At 61.3% G+C, this 25,131-nt stretch overlaps 2 protein-coding genes across 6 annotated transcripts in view; one reads left to right on the top strand and one right to left on the bottom strand.

Moving 5' to 3' along the window:
* Window positions 1-755: 755 nt before the first annotated feature.
* ATG4B (autophagy related 4B cysteine peptidase) lies at window positions 756-25,109 on the bottom strand. 4 transcript variants are annotated; one of them, XM_025463776.3, is made up of 14 exons: window positions 23,589-23,722; window positions 14,805-14,906; window positions 14,586-14,657; window positions 12,936-13,034; window positions 12,262-12,363; window positions 11,710-11,782; window positions 8,953-9,032; window positions 5,583-5,776; window positions 5,193-5,271; window positions 4,770-4,915; window positions 3,575-3,631; window positions 3,241-3,334; window positions 2,558-2,755; window positions 756-2,227 (listed from the first exon to the last, which is right to left on the bottom strand). In XM_025463776.3, exons 1-13 carry the CDS (start codon window positions 23,596-23,598, stop codon window positions 2,727-2,729), a joined length of 1,137 nt encoding a protein of 378 aa, XP_025319561.2. In that variant the 5' UTR covers window positions 23,599-23,722; the 3' UTR covers window positions 756-2,227; window positions 2,558-2,726. The 4 variants fall into 4 exon arrangements, with proteins under 4 accessions (XP_025319561.2, XP_048957401.1, XP_025319559.2 ...); XM_049101444.1 differs by lacking the exons at window positions 2,558-2,755; window positions 23,589-23,722 and adding an exon at window positions 24,975-25,109; XM_025463774.3 differs by lacking the exon at window positions 2,558-2,755.
* THAP4 (THAP domain containing 4) overlaps window positions 24,168-25,131 on the top strand; it is a 38,845-nt gene continuing 37,881 nt past the window's right edge. For both annotated transcript variants that reach the window (XM_025463772.3, XM_049101443.1), the window contains exon 1: window positions 24,168-24,325. In XM_025463772.3, coding sequence (XP_025319557.1) covers window positions 24,249-24,325 — 77 coding nt within the window. In that variant the 5' untranslated portion in view covers window positions 24,168-24,248. The remainder of the gene's footprint in view (window positions 24,326-25,131) is intronic.

The raw sequence follows: 25,131 nt of genomic DNA, 5'->3' as shown, positions 1-25,131 counted from the left end.
AGCCTCTGCGTCCTGCAGCTTCGTCAGGGCCCTGGCCGCGTGGGGAGTGGGAGGTGCTCCGAGCGAGCTGTGGGGTTGTGGGGGCAGAGTGGGTCCCGTGGGGGCTGGCGGCGGAAACGGTCTGACAGACTTCAATACCTGGCCAGGGGGGCGGGGGCGGCCCGGCCAACGGGCACCGTGTGTGGGACCCATGCAGACCCCGTCTTGGCTCATTGCGCTGGGGGCGGGCAGGACGGCCTGAAGCCAGGCTGCGAGGAGACGCCGCGCTCCCTGCCCGGGAGGCCCAGGCCGCGCCCCAGGACCCGACCTGCAGAGACCTCGACTCCCACCCCTGCCCTGAGAGGAAGGCAGTGGCTCGATGCTGCCCGGCTCCATGTGGAGAATGGTTCCAGCACAAGAGGTTCCTTCCGGCGGCTTCTAGAGACCACGACATGGGGACCTTCCCTCAGCCCCTCACAGCGACACCGGGGGGCGGGGGGTCGCCTCCTGACGGGCCCTCCAGGGCCTCGGGGCGGGGCGGCCGGCCAAGGCAGCAAGGGGCCTCCCAACCCTCCCGAGGGGCCGCTCTGTGCTCTCCTAAAAGCAAGTTCCCTGGAGTTTTCCCCTTTGGGGACTGTGTGTCTGGGGAGGTGGCCCCTCTCTCCGTCCCTCCGTCCGTGGAATCTTCCTGGCGCATTGCGAGCCCAGGCGACGCCCCCCCTGTTCTTACCACGTCCACCTGCAACTCAAGGAAAATCAACACACAGACAACAAAGTGTTTTCTACGGAAACTGTTATTTGCCGTTAAGAACTGCCAACTACACTGGGGAGGTGAACATTCTCCGTAAGCCGCCTCAGAACGGCTCCCCGTGGGTCGGGCCGAGGCCCGTGTCCCCCACGTACAACAGCGTGGGCTGCAGCATCAGCCCCGGCCGCCCCCCGGCTGCACCGCTCAGTCGGAGCAACGCGGCTGCCTTTCCTGCTGCCCGGCTCTACCCCACGGTCGCCACCGAGGACACAGGCGGGAAATGGGAGGAAGTCCCCTCTGTGGGCCGGCAGGACGTGCAGGCACAGGGCAGTGCGCCCACCTGCCCGGGAGGACGCAGAGGCGGCTGTGGTGCAGGCGCCCCCCAAGCCCCTGCTGTGCTTCCGGGTGGGACGCAGGCCAGTCTTCAGGACGGACGGCAAACCCAAGCGGGAGGGGTGCAGTCTGGGCCTGGCCGCAGGCTGAGGGCACGGGAGCTGACGTCCGTGCTCAGGAAGGTCCGGAAACCTCCCTGGTTCGTGAGGAACCGTGGGGCTGTGGGCTCTACCCTCGAGCCTGGGCCTGGAGGGAGGCCCTGGAGGGCAGCGTGTCCCCATCCCACCGCCCCCGTCCTGGCCCGGGGCAGCAGGTGCAGCAAGGACGGCGGCACGGGGGCGTCTGGAATGCTGGGACCGGCACAGGAGGTGTGGAAAGGCGCGCCCCACTCAGGCTTTACCTGCGGCTCTGGGAGAGCAGACACGTCCCCATCCTGGTGAGTCCCTCGCACGGGGACCTCCCTGAATCCCACCACGCCCCACCACCTTGCTACTTCGCTCCCCGGGGCGAGGAGAAGCCTTCTTCCAACCCGATCCCCCACTGAAGTAGCCCCCGAGGAGCACGCCAGGCGGGGGGGCGGGGGGGCCAGGGGGCTGGCCGAGTCCGCGGGCGCCCCTCCGCCCTGCAGGTCTTCGGAGACTGACTTGGGACACGCCCGACAGAAATTCATGTCCTTGTAACTTCAAACAGGACTTTAATTCCAAAGCAAACCCAGAACCGAGCGCCCAGGAGGAAGCAGGGCAGAGGCGGCGCGCTAATGCGGGGCTGGCAGTGTGGCAGGGCGAGCGCTCGCGGGTGTGAAGGCTCCGCTCTCAGCAGCTCCCGGCCTGGCTGCACGGGGCGTCCTGCGGCGGCTCCTCGGCGGCGCCCCGGCCGGGCCCTCTGGGCCTGCGCAGTCCCGGGGCTGGCGGCAGGGCCCCCGGAACAGGGCAGTCCTCCGTCCCAGGGCGGAGGCGGCACGGGGCACGGGCGTTCAGCGGACGGGCAGGCTGGATGGATGAAATGCAGCGGCGCCAAGCGCCCCGAGGCAGGGCCGGGCTCTCGACGGCCCCCAGGGAGGGCCAGGGGACACCGTCCCCCAACTGCAGGGTTTTCAAAGAGACAAGATTTCAAAGTCTTCATCTTCTGAATCAAAAAATCTTTCCAGTCGCTCTACGTCAGAAGAATCTAGAAGAAACGAGACGACACGTCATCAGATGCCCAGCGTGGGGTGTCCGGGGTGTGTGCAGCGCCCACCACACCCTGCATCTGGCCCGCTCGCCCTCAGTGCGGCAGGAGGCAAGAGGACCCAGAGCTGCCGAGCGGAGGCCTCGGCCCCCAGGGCTGCGGGTCCCAGCAGGCGGGCGCTTCGGCTGGCGAGGGGAGGGCAGGAGGAGGAGGGGGCGTCCCTGGGGCTGGTCTGAAAAGAGAACACGCTTCTTGCCAGAGCCCGAGAGAAGGGGCGGGGCTGGGAGGGCAGGGCTTCCCGTCCCGAGAGGCGGTGGGCACCCCCGGTACCGTCTGGGGACTGGTGGGACGTGTGTCCCGAGTCTCCAGTGCGGCACCCTGGCTCCCTTCTGGGCCGTGGACGGCGGGCTCAGTCACCATCCTCCATGATCTTCTCAGAGGGGCAGGGACACAGGCCCCGTCCGCGTCAGAGCTGGACGGCTGCATGAACTGGATGTGCTCACGGCCTTCCTGCCGAGTCCCGGTTGTCTGTGTGCCACAAGTGGATTCACTTCAGGGAAACTGAGGGCCTGGGCAGGGAGGCGGCCCTGGGCCTAGAGCCAGTGGGCAGCAGGACACGGAGCCCACCTGTGGCCCACACTCCAGGGCTGGCTCCCAAGCCGGACCTCGCAGAGACACTGCGCCGTCGCGGAGAGCCTCGCTCGCCCTGGCTCGCCCAGACCCGGGGCCGCGTGAGGTGCGCGCCCGCTCCACGCCCGGGGGCCAGGCTATCGTGCTCACGTGAGGCTGAGGACAGGCACGGATCGTGCTGCTGCCCTCCCGGGCAAGGGCCAGGCTATCGGGCAGCAGCCGGTCCCACACACACACACCAAGTGGTCACATCGTGGCCTCATACAACTACTAAAGGTCAAAAGCAACAGGAACAAGACCTGGGGGAAGCAGCGACACAGGACAGGACAGCGCACGGCCCGCAGACCGCCGCAACGGCCGTGGCCCCGCAGGCTCCGACTCACCTAGGGACAGGTTCAGGACGTCGGGGCAGGCCAGGTGGGAAGGCTGCTGCTCCACCAGCTCGAACATGGGCAGGGCGCCTCCGAGGAGCGACAGCTGTCAGCAGACACAGCCGTCAGGCGCAGCGCGGGGTGCAGCCCCCGCAAACCAGCAGCCGCAGGGGGCAAGCTCCACAACGCTGACACCCGAAGCCGTCTCCGAAGGCCCACAGCAAGGTCTGTGCCACAAGCGACACTGCGGGCTGTGTGCCAGGTGCCCAGGCAGGCGCGACCCCCGACGGGACACCCCGAGATGGCCTTCCCCCAGCCCCCACCACGCGCGGGACCCACCACCCACCTGCCTGACTTGTTGGCACCAGTCATCGAAGTCGCCCTCGGTCTTACAGAAGAACCCCTGGAACAGAGGTGACGGCGGCATGTGGCACGCGCCCAAACAGGCCGCAGCAGGTGCAGCGTGGAGCCCGAGGGGGCCTGAAGAGGCCAGGGGACTGGCCACCGAGGACCCTCCGCCCTGACTCACCAGGCCACCTGGACCCACAGTGCGCGGCACAACTCACCAAGAGGGCCTCCCACCCAGCAGCACCTAGACCCGGGGAGCCCGGGGTCCCAACGAGGACTGTGGGTGGGGGTGGCACTCAGAGCCGCTACACACAAAGCCCCGAGCCCGGGACGCGTCACTAGGACTCTGGGCGCTGCCAGGGCTACAATACAATCGCGGGAATAGGAGCCCGGGGCAGGAGCTGCTCAGACGGGCGCCCTCCCGCCCCGAAGGCCACCCGGCCCGGCCCGGGCTTGGCGGGGGCACCCGGGCAGCGCTCCACGGGAAGACGAGTGCACCTGCAGCCCTCTTCCCACCAGGCGGGGTCGGGGGTCACTCTGTGCCCACTGCCGACGGCACTACCGGCCCAGGCTGCTGCATCACCTGAGCCCCCGCCGCGGTCAGCTATGGGGACGTGCTTGCTGCCTCGAGCCAGCCGGACAGGAACGCCACCCTGCAAGCTCCAGCCCCTCGCCCTCAGGCCTGCCCCCCGGGGCCACGGACCCACAGGCCGCACGTCCAGAGACGCCAGCTTCAAATCTGCCTTGTCTGTGACTCAGTTCGTCTCTCCCTGGGGACACCTTTACTTCCAGCTGTTTCTGGCCTCCTTCCCCATCAAGTGCATTTTGAGAGCACACAGGTTTGCATAAACCGTCCCAAATTCCTGCCTTGTGATCGGAGCCGGGAAGCTCATTCTGGGAATCATCTCTTGGATACGTTAGGTCTAACAACTTAAAAGTCAAACCAAAGACCCCCAAGAGACGGCAGAGAGCAGGGGGTGGGAGGCTGCGGCTGTTAAAGGGGCTCACACCCCGACCCTACCAAGGGGGAAGGCCACGAGCGTGGGCGTAACTAAGACACTGAAAGCAAAACCCTAAGATCGGAGGCCCTTCCCTTCCGTTGTGAACAGAACTGAGCCCCGAGTGCTCAGGACACCTGCCCACAAGTCACGTGGTCAGAGGGGAGGGAGGGCAGGACGGACAGGGGGACGCACCACGGCAATGGACGGGTCGAGCTCCCCGATGCTCATCCTGCTGGGCGGGTGCTGGCAGTGGAAGCTCTCGTCGGGGATGAAGCAGCTGTCGGTAAACTCCACCGCCGGCTGCGTCGTGTGGGGATCCAGGTAGATGAGCTCTTCACCTGGGGCAGGTGGGGGGAAGTCAGCAGGCGGCAGCACACCGGGGTCCCTTCAGCCCTGCGCGTGGAAACCCCAGGGCTGGACGGCAGGCAGAAGTGGGAGGAGGGGCGCATGGAGGCCAGCAGCAGCCAGCTGGGGACACCGCCCTCCCGGGAGCTGCTGCCGGACTGGCCACCGCGAGTCAAGCCAACACCCTAGGGACGGCTGGGCTGTCCTGCAGACGAGTCCCTGCTGCTCCGCCCCTGGCGGCTGGGGTGCGCCCGCGGAACCACCGCTCACCAACGTAGCCGATGAAGTAGTGGGCACTGTTGGGCTTCCCTCCGATCACTCCCAGGGACTGGGGCATCATGAAGCAGCGCTGCAGGACACAGGGCAGGGCGGCCGGCTCAGCACGCCAGGGGGCGCACGTCCCCTCCCGGCCAGCCCCGGGGCCTGGTGCAGGGACGGGGGAGGGGAGTGGGAAGACGGGCCCCAGAGAGCCGAGTCCGGAAGTAACGCGCAGTTGTGACCAGGAAAGCGGCGCACACGCAGTGGGCCTGGGGGGGAGGGGGGGTGCGGAGGAGGGGCGGGCAGGGATCCCCACCGCTGTCGGGGCTGCCCGGGTGGAGCCCAGGAGGCGCCGCATCGAGCAGCAGTGTTGCAGTCCCCCCGCGGGCAGGGAAGACGCACCTTCAGGGTCTCCACGTAGGCCTCATTGATGTCTGTGAGCCCCAGGCGCAGGGGGATGAGCAGCACCAGGGGTCTCCACGGGGCCAGCCTGTTGGTGACCTCGGCCCCAGCAGGGAACCCGTTACAGTGGCGGCTGGAATCCGCAGGAAGCGCGGCGGCCCCCGCACACGGAAGGCTGCCCCTGCACAACCTTCCTGAAAAACAGAGAAGTGCTTTCAAGGGCTGAACAGAGCCCGACGGAAGCTCACCCCAGAGGAACACACACATAATTAGTCTCCGAAACAGGTAAAAAAAGTCAAGTGCTTATTAACACAACACGAACCTAGGAAAGAAGTCTAAGGTTAATCCCGCCGCCCCCGGAGAGAAAAAAGAGCCAAACGTTTTCTGTGCACGTTCAGGTCAAAACTGTTACCATGAAATAATGTCTCAAGTGCAACAAACACCGCCGTGTCCCGGGCAGCAACAAGGAGCACGCCACGGAGCCACCACGCAGGCGGCGGGCGGCACTGGCACAGACACCATCGGGGACCAGCCCTCCCCCTCGTGAGCGCGGAGGACGACTCCTTCCTTCGAAGCACACCTGTAATCCCTCGGGGTGGTACCCAGGGCTGGTGGTGGGGACGGGGACGCTCCAGGGGCCCCCAAACAGCATGTGCCCAGGCCGCGGGCACAGGGAGCGGAGACTGCGGGGAGCTCAGCAGAACCAGGGCTCCTCAGGGAACCCGCTGGCCCCGGGCCCGCGGCAAAGGACACGGTGAGCCAGCCACCCTACCAGCCGGTGAGCTGGACGCGAAGATGCTTACAGAAGCACCATGCAGGCAAAACTCCACGCCACGTCCCCCTCGGCACCCCAGTCATCACAGGGAGGCGGAGGCACGGCCCACACGAGTGACCTGAGGACGCGACCAGAGGGCGGCGGCCTTGTGCCGTGGTGCTGAGGACAGCCACCGAGTATCGTTCTCAGGCAAAATGTTTACTCGGATCTAATCCTGACGCAGCGAATGCGTCGGTTGTGCGGCCCTGCAGCAAGCCGGCCCAGGTTCCGCAGAATGGCCGGGCTATGCAAAAGCAGGAAAATAACCCGGGATGGGTTTTCCGGATCAGAGGCGGCCGCACAGGTGTGGGGACCACACACAACCCCGGCCCCTCGCCCATGGCCTGCCAGGGAGACCCTGGGGGGCGCAGCAGGAAGGCGGGTGTGTGGCCCCCAACACTGCAAACGGCGGGATCTCCCGTGTACCAGTCACCCACCGGGGTCTCGCTCCTCTCCCAACACCCCGAGCCCACCAGCCGCCGCCTCAAGATGCCGACCCCGCCCGCCAGCACGTGCAGACAGCCAGGCCCGCGGGACCGCCTGGCTTCAAAGGCGGCTATGGCTGTCGCCATCCCCCGGACACTGGCGAAAGCGTCTGCCTCTGCAGTGGGGACGCATCTCCAGAACACACGCCCTCGAAAAACGCCTGGTTAAGAGCCTGGGAGCTGTTCAGCTGTGAAAACGCCCGCTCCTGCTCCTCTGCGCTCCCGGCCCCCGCCCCCTGGGAGCCCCACCAGTCACCTCTGCTCTACTTCCGCCGCCAGGCTCTTGGCCCCACACGTGGTCTCCGCGTGCCTGTGCGCCCGCAGCACGTCATCTCCAACCTGTAACTCCTCCCCAGAGTCCGAGCATCCCCTGGGTCTGCTGCCCTCACCGAAGTCTAAACCCATCCAGGGCAGGTGCTGGCGAAGGCTGCTTTGCGGTCCTGCGTGGCCCCCCAAGGAGGGCGGGCACATCTCAACCAGCAAGGCTCCCCCTGCCCTGTGCCGTCCCCTTGGAACGGACAGGGGAGGCGAAAAGCCAGCACTTTCTCTGGGAGGGGCTCCGGGGGCTCCTGAGCACCCTGGACGCCAGGACGGTCCTGGCTTGGCCAGGATGGGTTACCCAGCATCCGCTTTGCTGAATCAGAGCTCTCGCTCCCACACCGGAGACCTCAGGCAGCCTCCTGCGAGCCTGCCTTTGCTGGGGCCCTCGGTAACACCTACCCCCGGGGGCTCCTGAAGCCAAAAGCAATTAGCACGGCCATTCAGCATCCCCTTGCCTCACTGAACTGTGCCCAGGACCCCAGGTCCCAGGGTCTTCCCAAATCAAACCCAAAACGAGGACGCACCACTTGTGACTCAGGAGGGGAGGACTCTAGGGCCCCTGCCCACAGCTGGGAGACCAGACCCGCACCCCAACCAGAACAGACCCACATGCCCCTCAGACAGCCCTGGCTCTGCGCCTCGTCTCCTGCTCGATGACCTGAGACCCTGAGAGCCAGGAGCCAGGTCCGGGCCCCAGCTGACTCCTCCAGGCCCGAACCTGCACCTCCCCTCTGCCCAGAACGCAGGTTCTGGAAATCAGCCCGTCCCTCACCCCTTCCTGGCACCGTACTGGGGAGGCCTGGCTGGCGGGTGACCGGGTCGGCCCGGAGGTTAAGTGGTTCCCCAACACGAGAGGCAAGAGAAACGCCGCCTACTGGGAACAAGCAGCCCGACAGCAAAGGGCTGCAACGTCCCACCAGGGAGGATGCTCGGCTACCGAGCAAGGGCTGCTCTGAACCACAAAGCCAACACTGGGAAGACCGGGGTCTCACCATCAGTAGGCGCGGCTTCCGTGGTTTTCTCTATTCTCTATACATTTCCAGTTTCCAACGTTTCACAAAAATTTCAAGAAATAAAATGTGAGAAGGGAAAAACATCCTTCCTTGAGTTCAGACCCCTAGTTTGTCAGCTCTCAGGGGCACAGGGTCAGTGGGCGGGGAGGGCTGGCAGGGCAGAGTGCGGCTGTGCGCTGGGAGCCCGTCCACCCGTCCTCTGTGGGGCGCACATGCACACGCCAGCAGTCACGGCGCGAGGCCGGCCTCCACCCGACCAGCCAGTCCACAGGTAAGCACGCTCAAAGGGCTCCGTCTTGGGTAAAATTCAAAGCAACGTCTTTGGGGAAACGTGTTCCTAAGTAAAAACGAAGACGTTAGAGTTTTGTCTGCTTGGTTGTGTAACAGGACGTGACTCCAAGCTCCACACTGTCTCGCGAGAGGCCACGTGCCAAACGGAGCCATCACGTTCCTCTTGGACTAAAGTCTGGCATGCCCGGACTCCTTGAGGTCCCCAGAGCCCTGCTCCCCTTTCCTTAGGCCTGGGCTGCAGACGGTGCGGCTGCCAGCTGTCCTTGCCTCTCCCTGTGGAGCAGCGATGCCCATCAAGGCCTCAACCAGGTGTCTGCCATGAGGACACAGCTGGGGTACTAAGTAACGCAGCTCTGCAGGGTCCAGGCCCTTCCCCTAGGCCTGTGTCTGGGCCCCGCCCCATGGCCCAGGAGCCGCTGCCCGAGCCCCGCACCCCGTCTACTTACTAATGTCCTCCATCACCACCGTGTTGTCCATGGCTATGTGGACCGCCAGGGCGCTCCAGGTGTCGAAGACAGCCAGTTTCCTAACAGAAGGGGAGGACACAGCAGTAAGCCTTCACAGTTCAGACCTTTCACCTCCGTGAGGTAAGCACAGCAGAGATGAAAGTCCCAGCGGACTGGGAGTGAAGCTGAGGCTGCAGCCTGCTTCCCCCCACCTGGCCCAGGGCGCCTTCCCTCACCCCAGCTGCCGCCTGGGGACAGAGCCCTGCTGCGGGGCATCGTTTCCTGATGTAGCTGCATGAGGAGACAGGAAATGAAACACAAACCCTGTCCCAGACCCCGCAGGTTTCAGCAACTCAGGCAGGCCCAGCTCCACCTCACCCCAGAAGAGATGGACTGACCAGGGCAAGGGCGACCACACGAAGCCCCTCCTGGTGGGAAGGCCACAGTGGAGGCCAGGGGAGCAGGTGAGAAACTCCACTGGCCGCTGCCCCGCGGGCCACATACAGGGCTGAAACCCACTGACATGCCAGAGACAACGCAGGCTCCCTGGTGCTGCCGTTCCAGACAAGAGGAGGGTGAAAATAAGTAACTGTGTGGGCAGTGAGCACCACGGAGAACAGAGCAGTAGCCGGGGGCAAGACCGAGGCAGGGCAGGGAGGCCTTGATGCGAAGGCCGACCCCGAGATGCCGGGGAGCAGGTGCAGAGGCCCGGGGTGGGTGTGCTGGGAGCAAGCACAGGGCAAGCGGGGGAGGCAGGGCACGCCCACTACACCTGCAGTCAACTATGGACGTCCTCAGCAGAGAAGGGGCACAAGGCCGACTTATGTTTTATGAAGATCACACCTACCGGTATTCTAATTTTATAAGATTTATTGATTTAGGGGCACCTGGGTGGCTCAGTGGGTTGAGAGTCTGACTTCGGCTCAGGTCTCAGGGTCCGGGATGGAGCCCCACACCAGTGGGGAGCCTGCTCCTCTCTCTCCTTCTGCCCCTTCCCCTCCCTCCCTCACCCCCGGCTTGTGCACGCTACACTCGCTCTTCCTCAAATAAATAATCTTTAAAAAACATTCATTAATTTACTTTAGAGAGAACATGTGAATACTAGGGAAAGGCAGAGGGAAAGGGAGAGAGAAGGGAGACTCTCGGGCAGACTGCTCACTGAGCATAGAGCACGGAGCCGACAGAGTTGGGGGTGGGGGCTTGATCCCATGACCCTGAGGTCAGGACCTGAGTCCGAATCAATAGCCAGATGCTTCACTGAGCCACCCAGGCGCCCCAACACTTTACTGGTATTTTAAAAGAGACTCGAGAACGTCAAAGAGAAAAGACCAACGAGGAGGCGGAAGAAGGAGCTTGGAAAGGGTGAGGACAGGGAGGCCACGAAGGCTAGGTGCAGCCTAGACACGTCTGGATGGGATGTTGAGAAAAAGAACCTAGCACAATCACAATCCCAGTTTTTGGCCTATGGTCCTGGAAAGACCGCACTGCCTTCCCTGTAGAATGAAGAGGCCGGGGACAGGGAGGAGGGTCAGCTGTGGGTTTTGGCTGTTAGGCTGATGTGCCCCATGGAAATCCAAGGGCTGCTGCTGAGCAAGTATCTGGACCTCAGTCTGGGGTCTGGGCACAAGTCAGCACTGGACGTGTGACCCTGGGAGTTGTGCCTGTGCAAACAACAGCGAACACTGTGCAGACACAAGACAGAAGTGGCCAAAGGCCCACACCAGCCCTGCAGTGCTCACGGGCAGGTGGAGGGGCCAGAATGGAGCCATCAACCATCAACGGGGACCCAAGAGGGCGGCTGTACAGCCCAGGGTTCTGTGAGGACACCTGCTGAACCTGAGTAAACAGAGGGCCCACACCTGGCCCTTGGATGAGACCACGTGGACACCAGCCTGGAAGGAGCTGCTCCAGGGCAGCAGTGGGGGCAAAGGGAGCCCACCCGTAGACCACGCAGACACCCCTGGGTGCAGGCACACACAGAGCTACACGCGCAGACTTCTACAGCATGTGGACCACGCAACAGAGCACACGTGCAAACCACCCCCGCTGAGCACACACAGGCCACGCAGGGACTCTGCTTCCGAGCCATGCAGGCTGGACCCAGGGCTCTTAGGGGCGTGCGGCAGGGGCTGAGTGAACAGTGGAGGCTGGGTAAGGGGACAGAGAGACAGTGGGCAGGCTTGGGGATCAGCTAGGAGCTGGGTGTGCGAGCGAAGGGAGCGCCCCGGAGGAACCTAAAGAACCTGACAAGAGCAGCCAGCTGGAGGACAAGGCCCTTTGCTGCAACGAGGGCGAGAGGGCTGGGGGACGAGGGAGGGGAAGGGCCAGTTCAGATGCCACATGAGGAGCGCGGGGAGCAGGGGGCGGGCGGCAGATGCACGGGTCAGGATGCGGAGCTGTGGACACGGTCCGAGGTGGTGAGGGTGGGGTCAGCACAGGGGCAGGGCCCACGGCACCCACCCTGCACTGTTGCTCCAGGCCAGCTTCAGCCTCCCTGACCACCAGAGAGCACCTGAGTGCATGCGTCCGTCTGATGGACACACGGAAACCCCACCCAGCGAGTGCCATCGGGATGAAGACGCTCATCTGCCAGGAACGTTCCCCACGGGAGACCACCTGGCGCGCCACCTGAGGACTCCCAGGAGGACCGCCAGGGAAGGGAAAAACAACCCTCGTTTCCTTCAACAATGAGGATTCAGGAGAGTTCATGCTCCCGCTACCCCCGAGGAACCTGCAGGGACAGGGCTTGACACATACTTGAGCACCTGGGCGACGGTGTTGGGCCCGTACCACTGGCCGATGGACTTGCCCTCGCCAACTCCCATTTGCGCTGCGGGAAACACACGGGATTAGGCGTGCGCCCCAGCCGCCCGCCCCCGCCCGCCGGAAGAGGCCAGTCCTGGCCTCACGCAGCAGCGGAAACACTCCACAGGAAGCCTGGACAGGTGCACCCACCCCCGCCCCCCGCAGGAGCTCCTCCAGGGAGGACGGAGGCCACCTCAGGCCGTCCCACACGACAAGTCAGGATGCCAGCCCTCCAATACGGAACAGCCTGGAGGAAACTAAATGAGTCAAAGCTATAGCTTGACTTCCTTCTGTAAGTGAGAGCGTGACGCTCCACAAAGAGGCGCGCAAACAGCCCCACCCCAGGGCAAGGCCGGCCTGGCCCCAGCAGCAGCCCCTGGTGGCTACAGGCCGGGGCACCCACACCCTCTCGCCTCGACACCTGACAGCAGAGAAGCTGTCAGGGGACCCCACCACTCGGCCTGGTCTAGGCGGCAGACGTGGGCACACTCTGCAGCCTCCCACCTATCTGGTGAATGGAGTAGTAACTGTCCTTTCTGTCGATAAACGCGTTGAGGACGTTGAAGTAGCTATCCGGCTGCCTCTTCCGCTGTGTCCACCTCCAATCTGTCGGAGAGACACAGAAGTTGTTTTACCCAAACAGGAGAAAGAAGCTTTACGTTTATAAAACACTCAAGCCACAGGTGACAATACCCTCTTTTGGAACCTAAAGTTAAAAGCTAAATTCTCCAGGATTCCAAACCATCAAAAACAAGTCCATACAGAAAGAAAAAAAAGGTTTCAGTGACACGATTTCTAAAAGACAAACGTTCACCAGAACTCCTTAAACTCACTTTTTTATTTTTATTTTATTAAAAGTATTTTATTTATCCATGAGAGAGAGAGAGAGAGAGAGGCAGAGACACAGGCAGAGGGAGAAGCAGACTCCATGCAGGGAGCGTGACGTGGGACTCGATCCCAGGACCCCGGGATCACGCCCTGGGCTAAAGGCAGCGCTAAACCGCTGAGCCACTCGGGCTGCCCTAAACTCACTTTTTTAAACCAACGAAAACTAGTGGGTCACCGCTCAAGAAAACCCAGAATCGGGGTCTGTGTTGCGGTGGGGACCAGCTTTGGTTAAGCTAAGCCCACAGCCCTGTTGGCTCCGAGAGAGCTGGCACCCCGGGGCCGAAACTCACCGCGGCCTAAGTGGCGGCACACCAGGGCCTGGGCGAAGATCATCTGTCCGCACCGCAGCATGCAGCCCCAGCCCGTGTCCGAGGTGGGGCCGGTTCCCCCTGTAGCGGGGGACAAAGGAGAGGCCCCGCCGTCAGATGGCCTAGCGGGTCAGGGCTCCGCTCCACCTCAGGGGACAGGCCCTATAGGTCCTGCTCACGCTGGGGGCACACGTACTGGGCAGACCCGTCCTGCCAACCCCTCCAACTGGGCAAAATACAGGAACAAGTCAGTCACAGAGGACTGAGAATGTGTGGAAAACACATGGAAAGACCCTACGCCTCAGGTGTAACCGGGAAAGCTCCAAGCGTGGTCAGGAGGCCGTGCCCACCGGCACCGGAAGGGCACCAGGCGGCTGCTGGGAGAGCGGGCCCCAGACGCAGGAGGGCAGAACCGTAACCCGGGCTGCTCGGTGCCCCGGGGCCTGTCCCCGTCACGCCCACGGCCCGGGCCCCACAGGGACAGGGGACACCCGACATCCCAGCCAGCAGCACCTGGAGCCGAGGGCAGCCCCTCCCACACGTGGGTGGACGAGGTGTCAAGGGCAGAGTGGCAGCGGGCAGAGGAAGCACAGCGCTCTGGGCCTGCCGCGCCAGCTCCTGTACGCACCGGCCGCCTGCGGCAGGCACCCTTGCTCTCAAGGGCTCCACCAAACACAAGGCTCCCCTCGGCCCGACCTCACTGTGAGTCCCGATGGCAGACCTGCGGGACAGCAGGGTCCCTCCCAGGCCTGCACAGGCCCCGGCCCGGCGCCTCCACCCCTGCCTCCAGGGCGGAGCAGAGCAGCCGCAGAGCAGGTGTGTGAATCTGTGGCATGAACGACCCCCGGAGCGCACCTGCCGAATGCCATCATCTAGTGGCCTGTGTTGGCACCGGCCTCGTCTCCCCACACTGCAGCGCTCCGGAACATCGAGCACTGCGGCTACACCGCATCTGTCTCCCTTCCGAGAACCCAGGAGATCAGATCCCGGTGAGGGGCCAGAGACCAGCCGCCAAGGAGCTGGAGCCCCCCCAGTGCCGAACCTCTGGTGGCGGCTTCTCCCATCAGCAGAGGCAAGGCCAAGACTGGGGCCCCTCCTCTGTCCAGCTCCAGGGCCACGACAACGTACGTCCAGGGACGTACGTTACTGCCATGTGAAGACGTGGCACATCAGCCTCACCCTTCAGCTCTCCCACAACCAGGCATGGAACACGGGGAAAGGCGATGGACATGGAGCAAAGGCCTCCAAACATCCTGGACCTCCTGTTACAGCCGTGACCCAGGACACAGTTCAGACGCACAAACCGAAGCTGCCTGACTTCGTAACACACGATTCCATGGTCCGTTCGGCTCTACGTGCCTGAACGCCGCTTGTGAAACATCATCCTGATCTGAGGTCCCAGAAAGAAACCACGACTAGCATCGGAAAATCCTTGCCCTGGGGAGAATCCGGAGGATCGGACCCTGCCTCCGCCACACCAGGGGCCAGACCTCAGCCAGCGTATCTCGCCAGGGTCGCTGTGAGGCTCAGGATGAAGCGACAAGTATCCCACGCCCAAGTCAACCCTATAAACCTAAGTTTCCCTCCCTGTAAATCGTGTACATCACGGGTTGTGAGAGACGGCATACTTACCGATGGCTGGGAAGTTTTTCCTGTATGTAAACCAAAGCCTGGACGCCACGTCGGACAAGATCTCATCCTTTTCTAGGGATTGTTTAAAAGAAGAAAACACACAAAGCCTTAACTTCATAGATCACGTGTCATAAAACGTTAACAGATAACTATTATGACCACGAAATGCTTTTTGTAGATTGAGCCTGAGAGCACAGCAGGCTCCAATGTGGCCAATACCTGTGAAAATGCTGTATTTTCTACCCAGTATCCACACAGGCTCTGAGGTCTCCGGGAAATCTTCAAATTCAGCAAATCGAAGAGTGTCGTAGGTCAGAGTAGCTATTGAAACCAAACACACATTGATCCCACTTTTATAACGTCATGAAACAGCAGCGGAGATCCTTCCCAGCACTTCTGTGTCAAGAGCCCCGTGTAATTCTGTGTCCTGGTAGGGCCGGGACAACCACCAAGGACAGGGCAAGCCACGGGGCAGCACCTCCGGCCGCCCCACCCGAGCCCGGCCTTTCCGCGGAGGCCCCACGGAGGGAAGTACCTGATGTAAGTACTCGCTTTAAACTTAAACCTACAGGACAAAAGAAATCCTTGCGTCGCAGCGTGCAAGCGAGGCCACACCACATAACAGGTGGGGTTGGTGTCCCCTAGGAGCAGGTGTCCAGAGGCCGTGGGGAAGGGGGAGCTTCAGGGGCAAGAAACACAAGCTGGGGACGATGATGACAAGCAGCTGTGGAGGGGCAGGTACTACTCCTGGGTGGGACACAAACCCCCAGAAACAAACAGACCTTTCGGCAAAGTCCTTGAGCCTCTCCCAGCTGTTTTCACTCAAGATGCTCCTGGAAGAGCACGGCCACCAGCTCCCACCTGCTAAGAAGGTCGCTGTGTGTGGAGCTCACAAGACCTAAGCACCGTTTTGTTCTGTTGCCTCAATTAAGCTAGAGACGCCCCGTGTCCCTCTCTGTCCTTGGGAGCCGGCTGAGGAAACACCCTGCTCACGGTCCCCAGACTCCGCAGAGCCCAGACCAACACCCGTGAGGCCAGGGGCACGGAGCGTCCTGGGTCCCCAACTTTCCGGCTGCCCCTCACGGAAGCCCAAGCACACAGAGCTTTCACCTGCTGCCTCTCAAGCCTCAGTGGGACCCAGTCCCTCATACCTTCACCTGCAACTTCCCAAATAACTCTGGAAAATCAGTTAGTTATAATAGTTTCTCTCACAACTGAATTTAATTTTTAATAGCCCCACTTATTATATATGTTCTATAACAATAACATTCATTTTTAAAAACTCAAAGACCACAAAAACATTATTAAAAACTCATCTGCAAAACAAAAAACCATCTGCAGCTTCGCAGGTAGCTGGGAGTCTCCTTCCAGAAGTCTCTGCGTAGATCCACAAAGGAAACCAAACGACACCTGTGATTTCCTCCTCTATCCTAAATGACACAGTCACTCCGCGTAGACGCACGGCAGCAGCACACGGCGGCCAGCCTCACAGCACCGTGCTGCACAGAGGTCCACGCACCCTGTCAGGTGCCCCTCACGTGCCCGATGCGAGCACCCCCGGTGTCCTCCGGCACCGGGCACAACCCCTTGGGGATGCTGGGGTGCAGGGCGGGCTCTGGCGCCTGGCAGCAGAGACTCAGATCCCAGCTCAGGCACTCACAGGTTGTACGTTCTTTGGGGCCCTTGACCTCTCAATGTAGAGATTTCCTTACTCATAAAATGGGGGGAAAAAATAACAGGACACCCTCACAGTGCAGCTGCAACGTGTCCATGAACCTTCCCACAAGGTGCTCACATAGAAGCCGGCAGACACAAGGGTTCCAAGGTCAGCTACTGTCATTAATATTGAGGACGCAGAACTGCAGCCTCAGAGGCACGCAATCTTACGACACTCAAAAGGCTAAGCTGGATGCGCAGCTAATTCCCAGTCACAGGGCTGGGAAAGCAACGCTCCTGAACAAAGAAATACACGGCAACAGGAGACCATCTGCTGCTTCAAGCACTCTCCAGTTCTCAGCTCTGCCTTCCCTTCTTTCCATCTGAAACCTGACAGCGTCAGGGCAGTCCTGTGCTTCTGGAACAGGCCGCGCTGCCCGGGACGCGAGCGTGATGGCAGGCGCCGGGGGCCCCCACTGGCCGGGTCCTCGCAGGGGCTCCACTCAACGTGTCTGACTGCTGGTGCTTCGACGGAGCCAACCGAGCTGTCTACGCTTAGGAACCATTAAGCCTGGGTTTCTCTGGCCCTCCTTTCTTACATAAGATTACGTGTTTCTGGGGCAGCCCCGGGGGCTCAGTGGTTTAGCGCCGCCTTCAGCCCAAGGCGTAGTCCTGGAGTCCTGGGATCGAGTCCCACGTCGGGCTCCCTGCATGGAGCCTGCTTCTCCCTCTGCCTGTGTCTCTGCCCCTGTCTCTACCTCTCTCTCTCTGAGTCTCTCATAAATAAATAAAGTCTTAAAAAGAAAAAAAGATTACATGTTTCTGCACGTCATTATGAATGCTACGTTGGAGTGAAAATGCGTTCTATCTTCTTGAGGAGCTGCAAACATCACGGTGTTTCTGTTACTTCTCTATTGTCAGGACCTCCAGCCTTTAACCAACACGTAGATTCAAACCCAAAAGTTTACTCTCCACGAAGGAGGACGCAAACAACTTGTCTAATACCGAGTGATAACACAGCAGGACCCTAGCTCTCATCCTGCCCTACTGGAGCCTTGACCCTTCAAAGGCTGCAGCCGTGAACTAAAGATGCAGAGACGGCTTGCGACCCGGAGGCTACCGAGTGCTGTGGGCAAGCATCTCTCCGGTGCGCTCTGCAGGAGGGGCGCCGCATATGTCAAAGGACCACAACCTGGTATCTAAGGTGGGGCACCTTTGAAGTTGAAAGGTTTTCATCACGGAGGTGGCAAATGCAAAACAGGCGTATTTCTTAGGTTTACTAGCAAACTTTATAGGCAACCACGCTAACTTCAGACGGAAAGAAGAAGAGGTGTTCTATTAAGTTAACACTTCATCACCAAATTTCCTACTATAGCCAACTGAATTATGGGTTGTGTGGCCTCAGATTCTTTACTGCATTGGCCAAAAGCAAATAAGGCGCCAGACGCACTCAAAGGGAATGAACTCCTGGGAAGTGACCCCGGCTCTTGCCAGATTAGCAGGAGCCTCAAAGTGAGGGTACACATCCATCATCTGCAGGGTCCCTCAAGAGTGCTCACATGCCCATGTTCCCCCTCACCTGTCGCATCGCTGCTTTTCCTGCCTCTGCCCCCCCCCCCCCCCCAATCCCACCTCTGTTGGGTGCAAGTCACACGTGCCTCTGGAATTGCTGCAGACACACTCCCTCCATGGCACTGCAGCGTCCTTGGACTGGGACCGTGTCCCCCTGTCGGTCCCAGGGGACACTGTACAGGGAGTGTGTGTCCATCACGCCTGTTGAACACAGTCCCCGCTGGGGGCAGCACAAAGTCTGACCCTCATTCAGTGGAGGCCTTACTGTGCTCATCCCTCAAGGATGGTGTGAGGAGGAAACAGGAAAAGCTTTGCCCCATGCTGGGTGACAGTAGGCACATTTTGGGGTGGGTCCCCCAGAAGTCACCAGAACGAGTAAGTTGGGGGCGCCACCGTGCGGAATGAAGACCAGCCTCCACATTCTGTGACAGGTGTGCCACCCGGTGCAACATACACAGGACACTGACCCAAACAGGTAATTACCTCGGAACGCTGAATCTAAGCAACGAGCATCCTCCCAAGACTGGGTCTCGGGGGCAGAAGCCAGCCATCTGACACAGGCTGGCTCAACGTCCTTAGGCTTCCACCCTGGAAAACGAGCACGGAGTCCCACGGACCTCCAGCAGTTCCGACCAGGAAAGCAAGTGAAGGACGTCTCGTCACCGTGCAGCCGTCACAGTCTTGACCGGCCGTTGGTGGCTCTGCACTGTCCCACCTGCAGCAGAGGACACTGACACCTGACCGAATGCCGTGGCCTGGGCGCCCTCATGGCTCCTCACGGCTCCCTCGGGTGGAGGCACTGCTCACTCAGCACCAGCCGCCATGCCTGGACCAGGCCACCACACTCCTGAACCTTCCAGACCTTACCCTCTGAGGCAGAAAGAGGTTTTTCTAAATACCATCCACGCCTGATGCTCAATTTTCTAATCTCTATGAAGATTTGTTTGTGGAGACAAAAGAGCCCACTTGCTCGCTGTAGGATGCACGGCCCTGGTCCCCTGGCCACAAAGTGGGGCATGGCTGCTGGCTCTGCAGTGAGGTGGGAACGCAAGGCTAGTGCCAGGTCCCAGCAACAGTTTCCAGCGCCTCCTCCTCCTCCTTTTTTTGGTATTATTTCAAGCCTCATAATCTGTAAGATCAAACGAAATCTCCCTTGCCCCTTACAAAACGCCACTTTTATCATCGGCAGTCATTTACACAAAACACATATTAGCGCTTCTGCAGAATGAAAACCGTTACAGAACACCACTTCAGAAAACAGTTCAATCAAAAAACTAGTACTTTTCTATTTTTTTTAAAAAGATTTTATATATTTACTTTGGAGAGCATGAACAAAGGGAGGAACAGAGGAAGAAGGAGAAGCAGACACCCCGCGGGGAAGGGAGCGCAACACGGGGCTGGGTACCAGAATCCTGACCTGAGTCGAAGGCGGACACTTAACCACCTGAGCCACCCAGGGGCCCCCTAACTTTAGTTTTAAAACAGAAAAGTTTGGGGCACCTGGGTGGCTCAGGTAGTTAAGTGTCTGCCTTTGGCTCAGGTCAGGATTCTGGGATCAAGCCCTATGTCAGGCTCCCTGCTTCTCCTTCTGCCTCTGCCTGCCACTCCCCCTGCTTGTGCATACATATGTGTGTTCATTCGCTCTGTCAAATAAATATGTAAAATCTCTAATATATATATATATAAAACCTAAAGGGGTACCTGGGGGGCTCAGTGGTTGAGCATCTGCTTTGGGCTCAGGCCATGACCCCGGGGTCCAGGGATCGAGTCCTACGTCGGGCTCCCTGCATGGAGCCTGCCTCTCCCTCTGCCTGTATCTCTGCCTCTCTCTGTGTGTGTCTCTCATGAAAAAATAAAATCTTAAAAAACAAACAAGAAAACTAGAGTTCACAATCAGTAACATCTGCACAGGTTGGCCAATATCAGGAGGCCACTGCTTTCTCAACTCTGCTCAGATGGACCAGCTTCACGAAGGCTTGAGGCCAGGAGCCCCTGCATCCTTCCCAAAGAGAGCTGCCCCAAATTAATTAGGCCTCAAAATAATCTCATCACCACCACACATGGTATCGTATCATATATGAAACAGTTCACATGCCTCCTGAGTGAAAAGCAGTCAAATCTTGAAAAGAATCCCAGTCTCCAGACTCCCAGGAAATGGTTTTAACTTCCACTAAGATGACACTCAGGGCAAGCAATATTGACACGTGTCACCCACCTTAAGAATGAGGCTGTTTCAGAGGCACTTTCCCTCACTTGGTCACTTGGGTCCCAGACACTTGATTTTCTAGATTTTCCTCCAAGATGTCCGTGAGCACACCCGGAAGAGGAAGCAGAAAGCTTCACTACTACAGTAATTCCATTAGAAACAAACGTTTTAATATTATTTATCTGGCAGAAAAATGGAGAATTGTGCTCAATGGCGGTAACCAATTTGTCTCCACTTAGTACCAACCACACTGTAGTCACCAGGGAGAAGCACAAAACACACACCACTGCATTTCCGTTAGAGCTTACTGTATAATATCACTTTTCAAAGATATTTCCCCAAAACACCAATAGCTTCTAAGAGATTATGCTTTATAAATAAAACCAAAGGATTCTATCGTTTCTTTAGAAAACGTTTACATTTAAAAACTAGGTTTACTAAACAAACAACAAATAAAACAGGTTTACTAAGTAGTTACTTTCCATTTATTTTTAAAGATTGTATTTATTTATTCATGAAGAGACCCAGAGAGAGAGGCAGAGACACAGGCAGAGGGAGAGGCAGGCTCCCTGCAAGGAACCTGATGCCAGACTCGATCCCAGGACCCGGGGGGTCACGACCTGAGCCGAAGGCAGACGCTTAACTGCTGAGCCACTAGGGCATCCCAAGTAGTTACTGTTTAAAATCTCAGTTTCCCTGAAGATGCTGGCAGTTCAGTTCTGGATGAAAAAGAAGGAAAAGAAAAGCACCCGGAACATCAGCTATGCCAGAGTCCAGGAGATCTCACGCCCACGGGCACGCTGGACAGCACGCCACGCTGGGCCCGGCTGCCCGCAGGTGAGCAGCCCCTCTCCCCACTGAGACCTTATTAGCTAACAGACTACATTTACCCAACAGACTCTCTAAACTGAAGCTCTCACGGCGCAGAACCCGTAAGCATTACCTCGATTACCAAGCACATGCCAGACACAGCGTGAAGCCCTCGAGACGCTGGCTCTGTCCTCAAGGGACGGACAGCACAGCTATGTGACTGCTGGCACGCACAGGTTCCTTGAGCCCAGAGCGTGCCTGGACACAGTGCCGGGGCTCCGTGAAGAACACCACCAGCCTGCAGTTGGCCTGCCACTTCTGGACCTCCCCACGCCAGCCAGCAGCCCTTCTGTTTCCTCCTCCTCTCAGACCCTCCGCATCTCATCCAAAGTGGCTTCCCATACACTTCGACCTCAGCTCCAGGCCCCTGGACATCACCACGTAGATGTCTAACAACAGTCAACACGTACAGTCCAACAGCTCCCCCACCAAGCAAGACCCCCAAAGTCTTCGCCATCAGTTTCTCAGTTCAGCCCATGAACCTCAGCACTACCTTCCACTCCTCACCCCTGCATGCCCCCTCCCACCCCATCGCTTCCAGTGTCTACACAGTCCTGTTGTCTCAACCCTCAAATATGTCCACAACTCAACTTCCTCTTCCCACCCTGAGGAAGCTTCCAGAGCCTCCCACTTGGCTAACCCAAACAGACTCCTAGCTGGTCTCCTTGCTTCTGCCCGGGGCCCTCGGCAGGACACGCAGTGTGTTCTGGACACAGCAGCCAGAGCGAGTCCACTAGACATACGTCCAGTCACATTTCTCCCCCACTCAAAACCTTCCAAAGACTCACCAGCTCGCTTAGGATAAACAAACACCCGAGTCCTCACTGTGACCCAACAAGGCCCCACGACTTGGCCAAATCTGTGTCTTTGCCTTCGGCTCCTACTTGTCTCACTCCCACCTGCCGCATCCTGGCCACACTGACCCACTCACCCTTCCCCCTGCGCTGCTCCTGGGTCTTGATCAAACGTACCCCCATCTGCCCGGAGACTGTTCCCGGCCATCCTGGCCACCATTCCAACCCCCTCTAGCTCGGCCCACATCATTCTCCCACAGGACCCATGTGGTTTCTGTCTCATCTATTCACTTCTCTAGCCCCGGGGTCTAGAACAATGCCCAATACAAACCTCCCATTCAATAATAAACGTACTTTACTGAACGAATCCCTACAAAAGCAACTGCGGACCTCGCAAGACTTGGTCAAGGAAGGACGAACCTGGGAGTCCAGAGGCTACAGGAGGCCGTACCATCAGTCAGCATGGTGTCGGAGAAAGCTCTCCACCACAGTCTCCAAATACCACATGTATTTTCATGAGCAACAACGACGACCTTCAAATGTGAATACTTTCTACTTTGAAATACCCCTCAGCGTCCCGTTAGGATATCCTCAGCACGTGGCCACTCCTAACTTCAACCTGAAGACTGCCATGTGCAGGGTAACGCGACCAACCCTGAGCTGTGCGGCCACCTTACCAGGTCGCTCGTGTTAACAGTCTAAGGCATCCGAGCAGTGACGACTTCAAAAAAAAAGGTGGATAAATAGTTCTCTTCCTTTCTCCACCTCCAGCAAACAATAAAACACTCTCTGATGGTTTCTTTTTTAACAATTTTTTTTAAAAAGTTTTATTTATTCCTGAGAGACACAAAGAGAGAGAGAGAGAGAGAGGGAAAGAGAGAGGCAGAGGCCCAGGCAGTGGGAGAAGCAGGCTGCGTGCAGGGAGCCCGATGCGGGACTCGATCCCGGGACCTGGGGTCACGCCCTGGGATGAAGGCAGACGCTCAACCGCGGAGCCACCCAGGCGTCCTGGTTTCTTTTTTTCCTTTTTTTTTTTTTTTTTTTTTTTAACAAACTTCCCAAAGATAATGTGGTTAACATGCTCCGCTGGAAGTCAGGGCCGCGGCTGCTCCGGCACCTAACACGCGGATGTGACACGATGCCACAGGCCACTGAAATACTGGCCACACGTGCCTGCATTCGTTTCCAAACCGAGATCTGGGTACCTTTACGTGGCCACTGGCAGGAGAGGAAGCCCAAGCAAACAAAGCCGTCCGGGGCGACAGGTGGACCTAAACCAGGTGGCGGCGGGGGAGGGGAGGTGCCCGACCCGGGCGGCGCGGCGGCCCGCGTGGCGAGGCTCGAGGCCACCGAACAAAGAGCGCCAGCCGAGGCCGAGGCGCCCGCGGGGTCCGGGCTGTGCCCCCGACGGCGGCGGGACGAGCAGGCCCGGCCCCGCACATGCGCACGGCCGCCCTTCCCCGGCGCGCTCCGCCGCGGGAGCCCGCGAAGCTGAGACGTGACAAGGTGAGCTCAGCTCCTGGGCGACACGGAGCGCAGCCTGCACCATCTCCTGGGCACCGAATTAAAGAACTAGACTTAAAAAATAAAATAAAAATAAAAAAGGAAGCGTGCGCTTGAGTGTCGGGAGTCCGCTCCTGGCCGCCAGCCTCCCGCGGGGCCGGGGTCGGGCAGCCCCGGCCTCCTCCGCCCGCCCCGCCCCCCCCGCCCCGGGCGCTGCGGGCCGCGCTGGCCCCGCGCCGACGGCCGACTGTCAGCCCCGCGCCGGCCGCCCACGGACCCCGGCCGCGCCCCGCCCCGCAGCCCCGCGCCCCGGCTGCCCCCGCCGCGTCGCGCCGCCCCCCCGCGGCCCCCGAGCCAGGACGCCGCCGCCCGCCGCCTCCCCGCGCCCGCTCGGGCCCTCACCTGCGTCCATCTTCCCTCTCCGGCCGCCGACTGAGAGCCGCGTCGCTCCGACGGTTCCGCAGCGCGACGCGACGGGCCGCCGCCGGGGCCAATCCGGGCCCAGCGAGCGCGGGCGGGGCCGGAAGTGCGGGAGGAAGTGCGCGTCCGCCATCTTGGCGTACGGCGGGGCGCGACGCCGAGGGCCGGGCCCGCGCGCTCGGCAACTCGGCGGCCCGCGGCGTCCGCCCCGGGGACCCGACGGCGACGCGTCGGGCTGGCGGAAGCAGACGTGGGCGGGCGGCTGGGCCCCGGGGAGGGCGCGCTAACCCGCCGCGCGCCCGGGCCGTCGGCGCGGCCATCTTGCCGTACGGACGGCCCGGCGCGCCATGCCTCCGTACGGGGCCGCCGGCCCGGGGCGCTCCCGCCCTCCCCCGACGCCGCGAGCCGCGGGCCGCGCCCCGCCGGGTGCAGGGGAGCCCGGGCCGGCCGAGCCGCTGCCGGGCGGCGGGGCGGCGGGGCGGCGGGGCGCGCGCCGCCATCTTGCCGTACGGGAGCCGCGGGGGCCGGCTCCCACGTCCCGCAGCCGTGTCGCCGCGCGCCCTCCCCTCGGGGCGGTCCCGCTCGCGGCGCGGCGCGGCGAGGGCCGGAGCCTGGCGGCGGCGCGGCGGCCTGAGGCCCGAGATGGTGATCTGCTGCGCGGCCGCGAACTGCTCCAACCGGCAGGGCAAGGGGGAGAAGCGCGCCGTGTCCTTCCACAGGTAACGCGCCCCGCCGCCGCCGCCGCCGCCGCCCCGGCCGGCCACGCCCCCGCCCGGCCCCGCGGGGAAACTGAGGCCGCGCGGCCCGCGGCGGGAGGCCCCCGGAGCGCCGGGCCTCGGCCGGTCCCGCCCGTGAGTCAGCGCCGGCGCTGTGTGACCTTGGCGCGGGCCGCCGTCTCTGGGCCCCGCGGCCCCCGGCGCCCCCTCCGCCCAGCCCCCTCCCGCCGCGCGCTCGGCTCAGCTGTCCGCGAGCGTCGCCCCCGATGGCGAGGCCCTGCCCTCCCCGGGCCGTCCCCCCCTCCCCTCCCCTCCCCTCCCCTCCCCGGGCCGCCCGCGCCGTGGCCGCGCCGCGCGAGCTCTACCTGGCGGCCCGCGGCCGGGAGGGGGGAGGCGGGACGGGCTGCCCCCCCCCCGGGGGGCGTCCTGCAGCATCTGCGCTGGAGCGGGCGAGGCCGGCCTTCCCCGCGCCCCCCTGCCCTGCGCCCCTGCCCCGCACCACCTGCCCTGCGCCCCCCCACGCTGCTCCCCTGCCCTGCGCCCCCCCACCCTGCGCCCCTGCCCTGCGCCCCCCACCCTGCTCCCCTGCCCTGCGCCCCCCACCCTGCGCCCCTGCCCTGCGCCCGCCGCCCTGGCCACTTCTGGGCTGCACCTGGGGCAGGAGACGGCTCTGCCCTCTGGGCTGGACAGCGGGGAGACGGCTGTGCCTCCTGGGCTGGCCCGGCTCCCTTCCGGAGGTTTCCTGGACTCCAGCCTGATCCAGCGAGTCCTCCTCCGTCCTCCGTCCGCTCGCTCCCTGGAAAGCCTCC

Source organism: Canis lupus, chromosome 25 (genome assembly GCF_003254725.2).
Source record: "Canis lupus dingo isolate Sandy chromosome 25, ASM325472v2, whole genome shotgun sequence".
NCBI lineage: Eukaryota > Metazoa > Chordata > Mammalia > Carnivora > Canidae > Canis > Canis lupus.
The sequence above is the reverse complement of the archived record's forward strand: the minus strand, read 5'-3'. Positions and strand labels throughout refer to the sequence as shown.

Excerpts from the sequence above, each read along its gene's own strand:
- ATG4B (XM_025463774.3), bottom strand. Across the intron at positions 13,035-14,585 it reads GAAAAACTTCCCAGCCATCG|GGGGAACCGGCCCCACCTCG; the intron begins GTAAGTATGCCG and ends CCCCCGCTACAG. Across the intron at positions 11,783-12,261 it reads CTACTCCATTCACCAGATAG|CGCAAATGGGAGTTGGCGAG; the intron begins GTGGGAGGCTGC and ends TGTTTCCCGCAG.